A 15,317-nucleotide genomic window follows, 5' to 3' on the forward strand; every position below is an offset into this window, starting at 1 on the left:
TGTGAAAACTTCACATTCTGTGGGAAAATTAAATGTTTTTTGGACTATGGAGAGAGTTAAAATCTGAAGAATTTACTAACAATGATTACCAACCACAAAACTGCCCAGTTGGATTTGTATTCTTTAAAAATGGTTTTATTAAATGTCTCATAAATACAAAAAATGGGTATGACACAAAGAATATCAATAGCACAAAACACTTAGGTACTAATCACACAGTTTAAAGGAGTATCATCATTTTTGAAGGTCCCTTTGCATCATTTTCCAGTTTGAATTGATAACGCCCCTTCCCCACCTTAGAGGCAACCACTATCCTGAATTTTTGTTCATCATTCTCTGGTTTTTCTTTCTGCTTTTCCCATATACAGTTGAATCTCTTAAAAATATAGTTTTGTAACTTTTTTATCTTTACATAAGTGAAACATTATGTTTTCTTCAGTTACTTGGTTTTTAGCTTACCATTTTGTTCCTGAGATTCTGTAGCTGTAATTCATTTATTTACTCCACTGAAGGAATGCATGACTTTTGATGGAGAGCTGGGCTGCTCCCAGTGCTGCTGTGAACACTCTCATGTTTGATGCACTGTGTGAGTTTCCTCAGGGGTTTTTTAGGCCACATGGAACATACATCATCACCTTACTCCCTGGTCCCCATCTGCTTCCCACAGTAGTTGTGTAGTTGCCTTCCTTTCCTTAGCAACATCTGTTATTATCTACTTGGTCAGTTGTGCCAATACAGCGTGTACGAAACAGACTTCACTACGTTTTAACAACTGAGTTTCATCTAATTTTCTGATACAATTTTGCATATCAATCCTCTGTGGTCATATCCTTTTAACACATTGTTAGATTTAATTTCATAACATTTATTTACCGATTTTGGATCTATATCCATAAGAAGAGTTTGTGGCTGTGCTTTCCCATATTATTCTCTCCTGATTTTGATAGCAAAGTTGTTTAAATCATTTAAAACACATTTAGAGTTGTGTTCGTTCCTAGGGGTGCCATAAGAAAGTACCATAAATTTAATGGCTTAAAACAACAGAAATTTATTTTCTCAAACTTCTGAAGGCTGGAAGTCCAAAATCAGGGCTTGACAGGGAAGTGCTCCCTCTGGAAGCCCCTGGGCCAAACCTTTCCTTGCCTCTTGCAACTTCTGGTTCCTCTGACTCCTTGGCTTGGGGCTGCATCCCTCTGATTTCTGCTCCATCTTCACATGGCCTTTGCTGATATCAAATTCTGTTGGTTTCTCAAATTCTTCTAAAAATATCTATTTCACTCTCATTCTTGAAAGCTAATTTAAGGAACTCTACAATTCTAGACTGAGAATAATTACTTGAGCATGCTAAAGGGTGCTTGGTCAGGGCATCAAGTCTACTATAATGCTGGAAGGAAAAGTGTCTAATCAGTTGCAATAATTAATGTATAGGCCAGACTGAAACAGAGTAGTGTATTTTTGAAATTTCATGTCAAAGAAAAGCTACAGAAACTTTTCAGTTCTCAACACGGGGATCTTGTCATGACTCCATTTTGTAAAAGAAAAGGGGAATCAAAGGAAACTGAATTTTTTAAAAATGGGAATAACCATCTCAGTGTACTTACCATGCTGCTTAGATTTCTTTTTCTTTTTTTTCTTCTTCTTCTGTTTTGGTTTGTAGTGATCTTTGTCTCTCTTTTCTCTTCTTTCCTTATCCTTTTCTTTTCTCTTACCTAAAAGATAAAAGTGAATACTTCAGCAATCAAGACTGATCCTGAGTTGTTCCTTTGTGGTTAACCTAAAAGCAGCATTTATGTTTTAATCAGCTATTCCAGTCACCTGCCCAGAGTGGATGGGTTCAATTAAACTGTTCATGTCATGACTCTGGAAGTCCTGATAAGCTTATTGGACTATAAGGGGGATCTTCATTAGCAGTGCTGAGAAATCCCAACTCCTGATACCTTAAAGTTAACACAGACAGTAGTTAAAACCTTTCAATGAGTAATATTCTCAATTTTCTGATGTGGTAACTAGTTAAACTCCATAATTTACAAAGGACCTGAATGAAGAGACTCAGCATTTCCACATATAATTTAATGAGAGAATAAATTAGGAGATTAAAAAAAAAAAAAAAAAAAACTGATGGACTTTTTGCTTTGGATAAGCTTTAAAAAATAATTAAACCAATTTATAAACAACTCCTCCAGTCTTTATTTACATTCTCTGTGTGTTTAACAATGAAGGCTAAGAACATGAGGAAAAAAAATGTATTTCATTAAACTAATTTTTCCAAAATTGTAAAGCATTCTTTTCCCTAATCATATGTACTTAAAAAAATAAATATTAGAGCCATATCCTACATTTCAAATTAAATCATCACACATATCCTACTAGCTATTGCTCCAACTCACAATGGTTTAAGCCTATAATTTATCAAACATATTTGACCAACTTTCAGTGATTCAAGCTCCAGTTAACTAATCTACAGAATATTTAAGACTATCATCCATTATTTTGTGACGTTCAGTCATTACAGCACAGAAAATAGAAAATATAGCAGAAAACTCAATAACATTTTTATAAAGTATAATGAAGAAGAAAGTGTGAAAAAATTACTATTTTAATCTATCCATTCTCTAAAGTCTCAACAATATTAAATCAAGGTCTATTTTTGAATAGCCATAATTTTGACTAGGGAGATCATAAACACCAAAGTTCCTTCAGAGAAAGCAAGAGACTCTCTTGATAAAAAAGTTACATATAAAACAAGATATGTGTTTAATAAGTCACGTATCTGGAGCTGACTAACACTAGTAAGAACTAAAACAGATGATCACTTACACCTAAGGAAGCATTAACTGGTAAAGAGTAAGGGGCAGACTATGTCCTCCCTCTCTGTCAAGCTTTATAGTCTTTTGCTTAAAGATTACTTTCTGTTCATACCAAATGCTGTTGAGCTTTTTTCTTCCAATTTCACTTTTTTTTCAGTTTTCGATATTCCTGTGGGTTAGGGGAAAAATATGTAAGTTTAATCAGAAAAACTTAAAAGTATGGAACAATATTTTACATTACAATTGCTCATAAAATTCTCTATGTAAGACTCTTTTTCTCTTAACGGTCTACATGTTTTACTGCCTGAACTGGTAACAAAGCAGTGAGATTTCTTACCTTAAAAAACAACCAAAACAATAAATTAAATGTGATTTTTGTTATTCAAACTACTTAGGTTCAACTTCTGGTTCCACCACTTACTAGCTCTGCAGCCTTGAGAATACCATTTAATGCCTCTGTGCTTCCGTTTCCTTATCTGTCAAACAGGAATAAGTCTATATACCTCATGCAGTTATAAGGATTATGTGAGTCAAAATATGTAAGATGTCTAGTCCAAAGATGGGTAAATATGTAATTTTTTTCACTTTCTCTTTTGTGGTAGGGTAATAATTTGAGACTACACTATTTCCAGAAATAGCATAAATATGAGTCTAACCATAAAGAAAAAGTTAACTGTACTAGGCCATCAGTAAAGGTCTACTCTAGCACCATAGCCTTTGGCAATCCAAAAGATACTGAAATTCCTCTGAGTAATAGTTCCAGGCATCATTTCTACTTCTGTGACAGTTATGATATGAATGCTATCTGGATTATCAAAATGTAATATTAAACTCCATATTAAAGTATACTGGTTTTCAACAATCTGTATACATTTTTAAAACTAATATTTAAGCTCTTGTGCCTAAAACAAACTTGTACCTTTCAACTACATCATGAATGCTCTGTTAGGTAATGATAATAGTCAAAATAAAACTGTTCTGCAAACCACTTTTGTTCTATATATAAATGTAAAATACAAAGACATACTTATACATTAAAATATTCAATCTCAATAAATATTCCAATAAAACATAGGTATTAATAGTCTAAAATTCATTTTTAAACCAATATTGCCCTTTTAATTACTGTGCAGCTGACACAGGTACATTTAATCAATTCATATTCAACCATTCCCAATGCTAATATCTATTTGTGACTAGTGTTAATCTAAGAAAAATACTACAGTACATTTAAAATACAATTTTAGTCTATAAATTATGCTTTAATGTCACCATTTACCAGTTTAATTTTTTAAGATCATTCTACAACAGTATCAAAAAAGCTGATACTGTTCATCTTACTTCAAATATTTTCTATCATTTAAACATAACAAAAATATAAAAATACCACTCAAATCAAGTGCCAATAAGGCTCTAGCAAGTTTAAACCTAAATAAGAACACCGATAATCTCCATTTGTTATGACAGAAAAAAATGAAAGGGATATCACAGCAAAGAGAAATACAATTAAATTTTCTTATTAGCAAGACTGCTGGTCAAAGGCATCATTTCTGTTTACTACTTGTTGCACTATTAGAACTTTATAAATTTTATGCAATTTCCTTGAAAACAATAAAGCATTTACAATGCAAACCATGAGGAATGTGCTTTCCAAATCCTCAGTGGTAGTGCAGACATAGATATATTGCTAACAGTGATCATTGCCTCTTAGGTTCTTACATCTCTGGAGCACTGGATCTCTAGGGAAAAGGTGGAGCAATGATGTTTAGAATCTCCTGGAGTGGGGACAGGGAGTCAGATTAAAGGAACTGCCTTACTAGGCTACTTTTACTGACTGGAATGTGTGCACCCCTTAGGTACTTGACAGACAAATACAACAGTTATGAACCACCGCACCAGAAACACAGAGGCTAACACAGCAGAAGAGATGCAGCCAATCCCAGAGTGGGGTCCAGAGAGTGAGCTCTAGATTTAGTTTTTACATGTTCTAGTGGTTCCCAAACCATTCGATTTCATAAATGACAAAATTTCAAAAGTAAAACTGGGGGACTCATAAAGGGTTGTCAATGTTTTACTCAAGTAAGGATATTAAAATAAATATTCGTATACGCAACAGTAGGATTTTAAAAAATACTTACACACAAATAGGAAAACAAAACAGACCATTCCAGAAGTCAACAAGAAAAATAAGTTTAGTTTTACAAGAAGTTCACTATCTTGTCCTTATTTTACCACGTGCTAGAATTTGGTGACCAAAGTATCAGAATATTAGTTTGTAGAATAGTAATTCTTAAACTAAATTTTAGCAACAGAACATTTAAAAATATATATGTAGATAGATAGATTTAATATATATATATATATATATATATATTCTCTGGCAGCTGAATGCAAAACACAACAACAAAAACCAAAACACAAATGGAGCTACTCTAGTTAAAGTCAGAGAGGCAGATCTCTGAACCATGCCTGCTTGCATACAACTCAAAAACTAGTAATGTAGAGTGATTTCTCAAGCCTCTTCTGGTATGCTAATCATTATAGATTCTTGTGGCTAAAAAGAGAGGCAATCCCTGAGACTCTCCATGGAAACCCCAGGCTCTGTAGAAGCCATGAACATTTGGTATGAGGGTGGAGGCAACAGAGTCTCCAGTTGTAGTTTTGTTTTGAACAAATCTGGAAAATAAATTGAAAAACAATTTAAAACAAAAAGACTTTTAAATAGTAAATGTAAAGTTGACGTGAGACGTTGGAATAAAAATGAAGGCCATTTCAAAACCCGCCACAGGCAGATTAGATAGAACTGACAATATGCTATTTTGCCATACTAACTTAGACCAACCCCAAGACCTACTTCTGTTTTTCACTGGTGATAAAATGTATTATATTAACCAATCCATAATATAATTCATGAACACTCTATAGAAGATTCACTAAGAAGAGTCCAACTATCTTAGCTATGATGATAAACCTACACACATGTATTTACTGATATCTACATTTCATTCAAAAACTAAGATGACTTTGAATGACACTGAAGCAAAGCCTAATGCATTTCATCGAATGCTACCCGAAAACTGAGGGGACCTGCTCATGGACATCCTGACGTTACATAAAGGTACACTCTGCATGGCCACGTCAAGCCAACATTCCTATCCATGCTAACTAAGACATGCTGCAATAAAACAGGTAAATGCTCCTTGATATTTATTTACTAATTTGCTAAAAAATAAAAAAATAAAAAAATGAAGATGTGTTACTAAAGGTATTTCCTTTAATACAAGAGTAACTAAAATGGCTCAAAATTATATTCATACAACCTGCTAATGCCAATTTTGTCTTCACAGTGGTACAAACAATAAAAGTTATCATCTCTAAAGCTATCTTAAATTGACGTTTTTAAGCTGAAAATAACCCTATCATATATCATAATCTTTTTTTTTTGAATAAACATAGACTATCAAATGCCTAATTAATGGTAAGTAAAACATCAAGATTGTAGAGCCAAAAGTGACCACAGACATCATCTACTATCATCTCATCATATAGATGAAAAACTGAGTTTCAAGGAAGCAAGAAGAGAAGGCAGATGGTTTGTCTCTACAGGGTTTTTAAGAGGCTCTACCAGAGGCCTCTTGGGGCAATCTTTTCTTCCTTTACACCCAAGAGTACTTTACACCTCTTCAGGCACTTATATCATGCTTTAAATATTTGTATTTCAGTTGCTAGCTTTGTGTCCCTTCTAGACTCTACGTTTCTGGAAGGCAGACTCCATATCTGTTCACACTGTGTTTCCCACCTAAAGAGAATTGTGTGACAAGGGGCAACAGATAACCGTTGGCCCAAGGTGCCTGTGAGAACCTGAACCAAGAGTTTATTTTTCAAAAGACGATTTTTCAAAAAACTTGATTTACTGTATCCTCCCAGATACTAACAGAATTAAGATTTCCTGAGGCTGTATCCTTATCTAAAATTGGCTGGCTCTGTGAGAAAGAATCCTGATAGTAAAATAAAAACAAAGGCACCAATTTTTACAAAGATACCAATTACTTGTTTGGTAATGTAGGCAGCAATAGCATTCTTAACAGTGGCTAGTCATGTGGGCATCCACCCCACTAGAAGAACATAGAGAGTACTGCAAGTTCATTATCTCTACTGGAAAACAACTAAGAACAGTTGCATATAATAATTGGACTATTTACAAATCTCATCAATCCTTTAGCATCAACTGCTGAACTCAGCAGTGTGAATTTATCTTGCTCCCCCAAAAGTAAAAACCTAACTATGTCGAACAATTTCACAGTTAGCAACTAACACCCTCATCATTCTAAACTCCCCAAGAGTTTCAATTTGACAAAAATAACTCAGAAAATGTCTCTGACAAACTGTAAAGCATGTTTTCAATTATCAGTTTTAAAATTCAACAGTAACAAAATTTTCTTTTATAATTAATATGGATACCAACCAAACATACGTGTGTGTATGTATGTGTGCGTGCATATATGTATATATGTATCAAAGAAATAAAAACATAAAAACCTGGCACTTTGACTCTAAATCTAAGAGGACTTGGGGAGCAGACAGAAGCATAACAAATACAGCAAAATGGTCAAGAGAGGGTAAATAACAAAAAGGTTAAGGAGAAAAACATAGAGACCACTGAGAATTTCAGTGCAAGTGGGACAGGGGCACAAGATTGTAACCAAAAGGTGTTCAGTTAGAACATGACCTAAATTCTACCACTTTCCTCAAAAACTAAAAATTAAGAGGTCACAGAAACAAATTAGAATTTCACCTCCCTCTATTCAAATACTGTGTTCAACCCTCTAATAAACCTGCAGTAATTAAAAATTAAAACTATGCATTTCCTTGCTATAAGCAATTAGTTGACAGCTACCATACTATTAAGCTCATCACACCCAGAAAATCCTTACTCTTCCACAAATTCAAATTATAGCTAACCTCCTCTCTACCTTTTACTTTCCCAGAAAACGATCTGACTTATTTTACTTTTCCAATAGTTACTACCAATATTTAAAAAGGGAAAGAATATTCGTGTGCCTTCCTCTAAGGTAGTCAGCCATAGTGCCACAAATATGCTAGAAATTCTGAAAAGAGGAAGTTAATAATCTGGTTAGAAGCAAAATCATCTAAGTCAAGGACTTTCATGCACAATCACTACATTGATATTTTGATATTTTAGGATATATAATCTGTTAATGTAAGACTCTTAGTTATTACACAGTTACTCATATTGATCTATATTTCAATATTGTTACTATTAGAATACTTTTAAAGAAAAATGTAATTTCATATGTACATCTGAAAATAATTTTCCCAATGGATATACAACCTTACAACTTTAACATATTTTTCATATATTCAGTACAGTAACAAATGCCAGATCATTAAAGAACTGAATAAGACCTTTATCAAAAAAGTATCTCAATGGGTCAATGATAGCTAGGAAATCTTGTGGAAAAGTGGAAAAGAAAAATTAATTAAGGAAAGACCAAGAGTCAAAAGACAATAGATCTGATTTGAGAAACTACAGGAAATGTTTCAAAATCTACAAATATTCAGACTTGGGTATTTTATTTTTTTAAACATGATAAAGAATTATCATGTACAAAGTAACTTCGACCTTTATATAAACAGTAATAAAAATAAGTATATGTTTCTTAAGTAACTTCAATCATTTTATTTCAACACATCATTTTATGCTTCATCCAAAAAATGGATAAAGTGGTTTCAGAGAAGATGCCTGTAAACACAATGATCACCAACACCCTTGGTAATGCATCAATAAATTGCTTTATGTTTTTCTCCAACTCACAACAAACTAAATTCAGACTTCTTTCAAACATCTAATTCCAAATAGTAATTTACCAGAAGTGCATCTGTAAGATAGTATTGGCCTTTTTTTATTATGTGTATTCTGGATCAGGTTATAATTTTTAAAAACTTCTAAATAAAACAATGCACCCACATAAAGGAAACATGAATCGATATACTGTTAGATTTAAAATATCAGCTTGGTAAAATACACATCCAAATGCTTTCGAACTACAATAAATATCACAAAATCATGGAAAAAATGTGTTATTAAGGATGGCTGATTTCACATATTGCACTCCTCAAATAACTTTATAGCAAATTTGATTCAATTTGGAGGAATCTGCCCCAAAATATGGAATTATATTTAAGACACAGGCATATAGTTCAGTGTTTCTTAAATATTAAATTCTGTTAAAATCCTTAAATCAAAGTACTGATCCCGTTAAGTACTTCCTGGCTTCAAAAGTAAGAATTCCTGTAATTATACTTGGCTCTAATAATTTATATTTAGTAGAAATAAGGATATATAAAGAAGAAGCAGGGAGAAGGAAATAGATCAAGTAACAAGGTAAGAAGTACGTATGTCCAGGGAATATGATTGTAACAAGATCACACAAAAGACCTTTAAAACAGAGAAGAAACTCTCCTATAAATGTTAAAGTATTTATGAAAAGGAATTATATAGGAATCAAAATAACATAGTTAAACCTCAAAATGTTGATACCTAATAACAGCAAGCCTAGCTACTTATCTACTTATAAGAGCCTTTATTTTTTTTCTTTTACCTGCTGCTGCTGGAGCTCCTCTTCCATCAGCTATAGCTTTGGAAGAAGAATTTGGAAGCATCTGTGTATCCTCTTTTTCTGCCCTGGGACATTCATTATGGTAAGAGGAATCTGAGGCTACCGGTGCTGTAACTTCTGAACCACGACTTAAGTCAAGAGGGAGACAGGGTCCCAGCTTCTCAAGTGGCAAATGTGCAACATCAGGCACTACACAAAATAAAGAGTGTAATATAATATTAACACAGATAAAATGGCTCAGTTACTATCACTGTGAATTAAAGTGCTACATAATTTAAACAGTGCCTGGCACAAAGAAGGCACTCAATAAATATTTGTAGAATAAGTGAATTGCTTATAACTCCAGAAGATATAAGAACAGAAATGTCTTAATAGTTTAATAATCTCTATCTCTTAGTTTTTTCTTTATCTTCTTTTATGTTTGGTTCTATAGGAAATCAATATACATTACCCTCTGGTACTGAAGATTCTTGCTGATTTTGAGAACTGATGGAGAATACTTTCCCATCAGTGGCTGGAGAGGGAGAAGAAACCTTTTCTACAGAATCATCAGGCATGGGTAAGGTGGCTAAACGCTGAGATCTTCTTCTCCGCTCACTATGCTTGAAAGGTCTAGGGGGATTCACAGGCTGTGGAGGACCTAGAAAAAGATCTTCAATGTTCACGAAGCAGATACATACCAGGAGCATCTTATAATATTTAAGGAGATAAATGGGAAAAAATGATTCATATTCTTCCCTCTGATGTTGTTATAAGATATCCACAAGGAATGGCATGTTTCAAAGGTAATCAAAGGCGAAAATTGTGACCTCATTCAAAATGAGTCAATCAAAAATTCTAAAATCTACTCTACTAGAACTAAAAGAAAATAAAATGGAACATTAATTTCAAGTAGCTCCAACTGACAGACTATAGTTAATTTCTCTAATTGCAGATCGTTGTGTAAATTGCCATTTTTCCTTTGGGAAAATAGTCTCTTTACAGCAAAAGATAAGGAAAAGAATATATATATATTCCTTTTGCTACATTGCAAATCTAGAAACTCTAAGGGAAAAAAAGGCAGGGACACAGATGATATAACATTATAGAGTTAGTGATTTACTTTACACTAATGTAAACAATTTTATTCCATCATCATCCCCCCAAATGGAGTTTTATAAACATGTCTGGGCCTGATTCATTAAAAAAAAATTGAACAAAAACAACTTTGTGTACTTATTGTGAGCAAATAATGAGGATATTTAAGATTACGACATTGTGTACTTGGGTATTTTTAACAACTTGGTAAGTAATTTAGGCATCTTCTAGCAATATAATATAAATATTTGGAAATGTCTTTTACACTTTTAGATATCGTCTCTCTACATGGCATATAAACATATTTGACTAGAATAGGCAAGATTATATATGCCAATATATTCATGTTAATTTAGAAAGAGGAAATAAGAAACAGTCTAAAGAGACTGATGTTTGGGTATTTAAGAGTAATTTTACAATGAAAATGAAAAAGACATGTTGATAACTAAAAAATATAAAAGAATAAAATTTAACTGCAATATTGTGGTTATAATACCAAGATACAATTTCCAAAATAAAATGTTTGTTAATGTCATATGACATTCTAGTGACTACTGACACTATTTCATGATGTCACAACGAAATGAAGCTTATTAGGAAAACAACTGAATTATGTTCCCATTCTTTCCACCTATTACAAAGAACAAAACAAAAAAGCAAAACCAGATCAAAATGAAAAAATGATTCAGCAGAAAATATGGCAACTGAAGGAAAAGAGGTTAGTATGTCTGATAAAAGTCTTCTGAATGCCAACATCTTTGATTATTCTGGAAGACACAATATGGAATAGTTCATGAGGAAACGTGTCATATTCACTCAACTGATCATGTATTTCATTTGTCGCATAAAGAGCAAAAAAAAGCATCATTTACCTACTGACTTCAAATAAGTGTTATTCGTGTCTCCAACTTAGAATACTAAACTAATATGAGAAACTCAGGGTCAACACAAATCTTGTATTATTTATATATATAGATATATAGGGAGATAGATAGATATACCCATGTGAAAGGTGATTTTGAAAAAGACTGCGTTAATTCTTGAAAAATTAGTAGTAACAGTAAAATCGTTAAAAAATATAATCACGGAGACATTTTCCTTTCATTAAAAAGATTAAACTGAAGTCTAGACTACAAATATTGTAAGAATGAATAAAATGTATTGCAGAGGGAAGTTATAGACAAGTGGGGACAAAAAAAAAATCTACAGGAATAGTCTTAGGTAAAAATAGCTATGCTGGGTCTTTTTATAACTTTCTTTTTTTTTGTAATGAATCAGGCCTCTCAGTATGCTCGGATTATTAGTTGAGGAGAGTCAAACTACAGTGGAATCTGTGTTATTAAATGGTAAGGATTCTCAACCAGCAGTAGTCTCTAAGCAATAGATCAGTAAGAAATGTCTATGGTTTTTGCCCCTGGAATAGTTTCAAGTCTTCCCTATCATATCCACTTGAGTTTTTAAAAAGCAACTTCATAAAAATACAATATAACTACAATCAAACTGTTTTTAATGTATCTTATAGGACAAATAACTATTTTTTAAAAATCTGTGCTCACTAGTTTTATTTATCACTGAAGAAGAAAGCTGAGATACAAGCGTCAAATCCTCGACTTGTATTAATTCTGGGGAAAGTGGTGATTTAGGGGGTTTTATACACCCAGAAGAATCTCCAGATTCATGTTTGCATTTCTTGCTGCGAGCCTTCCCTGAAGACAAAGTTGAGGATAACAGTGCAGGTTTCTGAGTGTTGGCAGAACTGCTAATGTCAGCTTCATTTTTTTTCTGACTTTGAGGTTTAGGTGAAATCGCCTGAATAAATAATAAAAAATTGATATTTTTATTTTGGCTTCTTCATTTTTGTTCTTGTATTCTATTTTGACTGTTAAGCAACTTTAGTATCCAGAAACATTGTTAAGCAACATATAACATTTCTATTACAAATGAAAAACCAAAAAGAACCCCACAAATTATTAACTAAAAGTTGAATAGGCTGTCTTTAAAGGGATGCTGCCAACTTTCAGTCTAAATTCATTTTTTAAATATATTATTTGTAATATTTTCAGAACATAAAATGTTATCTTACTGGACAAATATTTTCAGTATTAAATAGAAATATACCCCTTTAGGAACCATAACTGCCAATGACAATAATTCAAAAAATAAACAGCATCTTCATGTTTTAAAGGATTAGAGGAATACTTAATTTAAGCTTTTGACTTTAGATGTTTTCTTATAAAATCATTTCTTTCATTAAGTTGAATGTGAAGGTCTAAGTAGACAGTTTCCCTTTAAAGAAAGATCTGAACAGGAAAACAATGACCAAATTAACAAAACATTATCTTTAACTCATTTTAGCGCTGAAAGCTAGAGTTTCATAAGCACAATGCATCATGAAATCAGAGCCACCAGCAATATAGAGTTAAAAGACTAAAAAACAATACAAAACAAGCAACAACAACAAAAAAAACCAAAGAGATAAAGTGTAAGTTAAAAACATTGGATTTAAAAACAAAATACGTCGCATTCTTAGATGAGAGTTTTTACCTTCTTCCTGCCAACTGATACTTTTAAAAAAAAATTAGAACTTTGTCAGTTCTTTCATAAAAGAATATTTTTATTCATTTGGCTGTAAAATTTCCTACATATGTTAAAATATGTGTGAATGTGTCCATTTTTCAAAACAAGATAAAATAGCTACATTGGATGAATTTGCAATCTATGGTGCTGCAATACCTCTCTTTCTGATACACTTATCTGAGAGCAAAATATATAATATGCATTTTTTGAAAATCGATTCTACCATAGGCCTTTATAAACAGTCAAATTGCTAGCACCATAAACAACGTGCTTGTCCCCAAGAAATCTTTTTACTTCCGTATCTTGTGGAGAATAACTATCAGGTCTACTGTCTGCAGTTCTCTGGAGTATGAAAGATCATTTTCTGGGGACTAAATAAATAAATAATTCTGTTCCCACTGAGACACAAGTCAAATTTTGCTGGGGAAGAAAAGTGCATATTTGGTATTAAGTAGGGCACCTCGAATGCTCTACAGACAGCATGTTGGACATACCATATAAAAGGCCTGGTGTCAAGTGTCCCATTCATTCAGTTGTCATCATTTCTATGATTGGATTTACTCATTACAAATGTGTATAAGTGCAGATTAATTATTTGAAAAGGTACTTCACAAATGGATAGTATTCCTAACCTTATCATAAAAGGTGTTGCCAGAAAAGTAATTAGAGCCATTACTTGTAAATAAACAATTTTATTGTTCATCTTCACATATGTGAAAGACATCACTACAGCATCCATTACTCTCAAGTTACAAAGTTATAAAACAAGATTTTAAAACTTAATATCTTGATAAGGTGCTTAACTTCTAAACAAGGAAAAATTAACATTGTTTTTAAAACTTACTGAGTTATTATGCATCTAATGCAAGTTTTATCCAAAAGTAAATATAACATGAAATATCCCTAATACAATTAAATAATCTATAATTAATAAGCTGAGAATTGGGGTTTAAGACCACAGAGTTTGAATTTTTTAAAAATATAAATAAGTCCATTAGCACAGTAAGTTTTGACTACAGGCCTGTTATCAATCGATGTCATGAGTGACATTACTTTAACTCATTAGGAAACAGAGGTTAGTAACAATCAATACCTCTCCTTTAGGTCTACTGCTGATACCAATTGAGATATAATTAAAAGCTTTATAACTCGGCTTTTTAACTATGAAGCGAGGCTAACACATAGGATAAAAATAAGTGTTTGGTTACAAAACATTTTCACATTGAAGTCAACCTGAATGACAAATAGAAAATGAGGGAATGGCGTGGTGTTCCTTAAAATCTAAAATAATTTACAAGGTTTTCATTAATGATTGTTGGTCTCTTTGTTACAAAACTGGCAAGGACTCTCAAAATTTTTTAATTATGAAAATTGAAACAGCCGAGTTACACCATTTTCCTTTCTTTCTTTTAAATTCAATTTCAAAACGTGGTTTTCTGTACTTTTCTCTAAGATAGGTACTGCCCTCTACACTAACTTCCACATTTAATAAGTACTTTTCACAATCACATTCACCTCAGCAGGATTGTGCATAATCAAAGATTGACATTGTAATGAATTTTCCAGAAACATTTTATTACCCAAGTCCCTGATTTATCGCATTCTGAGAATACCATAAACAGTGGTGAAAATACAAAATATTGTTATATCTGGGACGTTGAATATAGTAATACACAGTAAAAAAAGTTATTTAAAATTTGGTTGATATATTGACAATAACGGCAAAGACTTAACCGTTTGATGATCACAGAAAATCAGAAGGTATGATTCAATGACATATTAATCAATTTAAAAGATCCATTGATTTAATACAACATTAATGGAGGCACCAAAACAACGCATTGTTATCAAATCAGGCCTAAAATAACCCTGAAAAACTCAATACAATATCAATTAAATTTGGAATAGCTTTTAAAACGCATCTAGAGGAGAGCAAAAGATACTCATTTTAAAGACTTCTTTATTAGGCTACTAATAAAGAAAAGTAATACAAAAAGGATATATTAAAACTACATTAAGGCTCAGATTTTAAAACAGGAGAACCAAGGAAATCCAGTTATGGCTATTACTGCGTTCTTATAGTCTTACAGTGCCTAAGAAGTTAAGCCCTTAGAGAATGTAAAAGCATGCACAGTTCATTATGTACAAGTATTGTGGGAATCTGAAGGTAGCCAAGGCAAAATCTAGCAACTGCAACCTTCACTTTTAAATTCCT

General features: G+C 32.5%; 1 protein-coding gene across 16 annotated transcripts in view; it reads right to left on the reverse strand.

Annotated features, from left to right (window-relative positions):
- Positions 1-15,317, reverse strand: part of PHF20L1 (PHD finger protein 20 like 1) — a 74,454-nt gene that overhangs the window by 22,696 nt on the left and 36,441 nt on the right. For 11 of the 16 annotated variants that reach the window (XR_004059338.1, XM_030938166.1, XM_030938164.1 and 8 more), the window contains 5 exons: positions 12,082-12,334; positions 9,900-10,088; positions 9,431-9,637; positions 2,920-2,979; positions 1,602-1,709 (listed from right to left, as the gene is read on the reverse strand). Coding sequence is in view for 15 of the 16 variants with exons in the window: in XM_030938166.1 (XP_030794026.1) it covers positions 1,602-1,709; positions 2,920-2,979; positions 9,431-9,637; positions 9,900-10,088; positions 12,082-12,334 (817 nt within the window). In the remaining variant the exon portion in view is untranslated. The remainder of the gene's footprint in view (positions 1-1,601; positions 1,710-2,919; positions 2,980-9,430; positions 9,638-9,899; positions 10,089-12,081; positions 12,335-15,317) is intronic. The other 5 variants (XM_030938158.1, XM_030938162.1, XM_010380294.2 and 2 more) reach the window with 1 other exon arrangement.

The sequence above is a fragment of the Rhinopithecus roxellana genome, chromosome 9 (assembly GCF_007565055.1).
Source record: "Rhinopithecus roxellana isolate Shanxi Qingling chromosome 9, ASM756505v1, whole genome shotgun sequence".
Classification (NCBI taxonomy): domain Eukaryota; kingdom Metazoa; phylum Chordata; class Mammalia; order Primates; family Cercopithecidae; genus Rhinopithecus; species Rhinopithecus roxellana.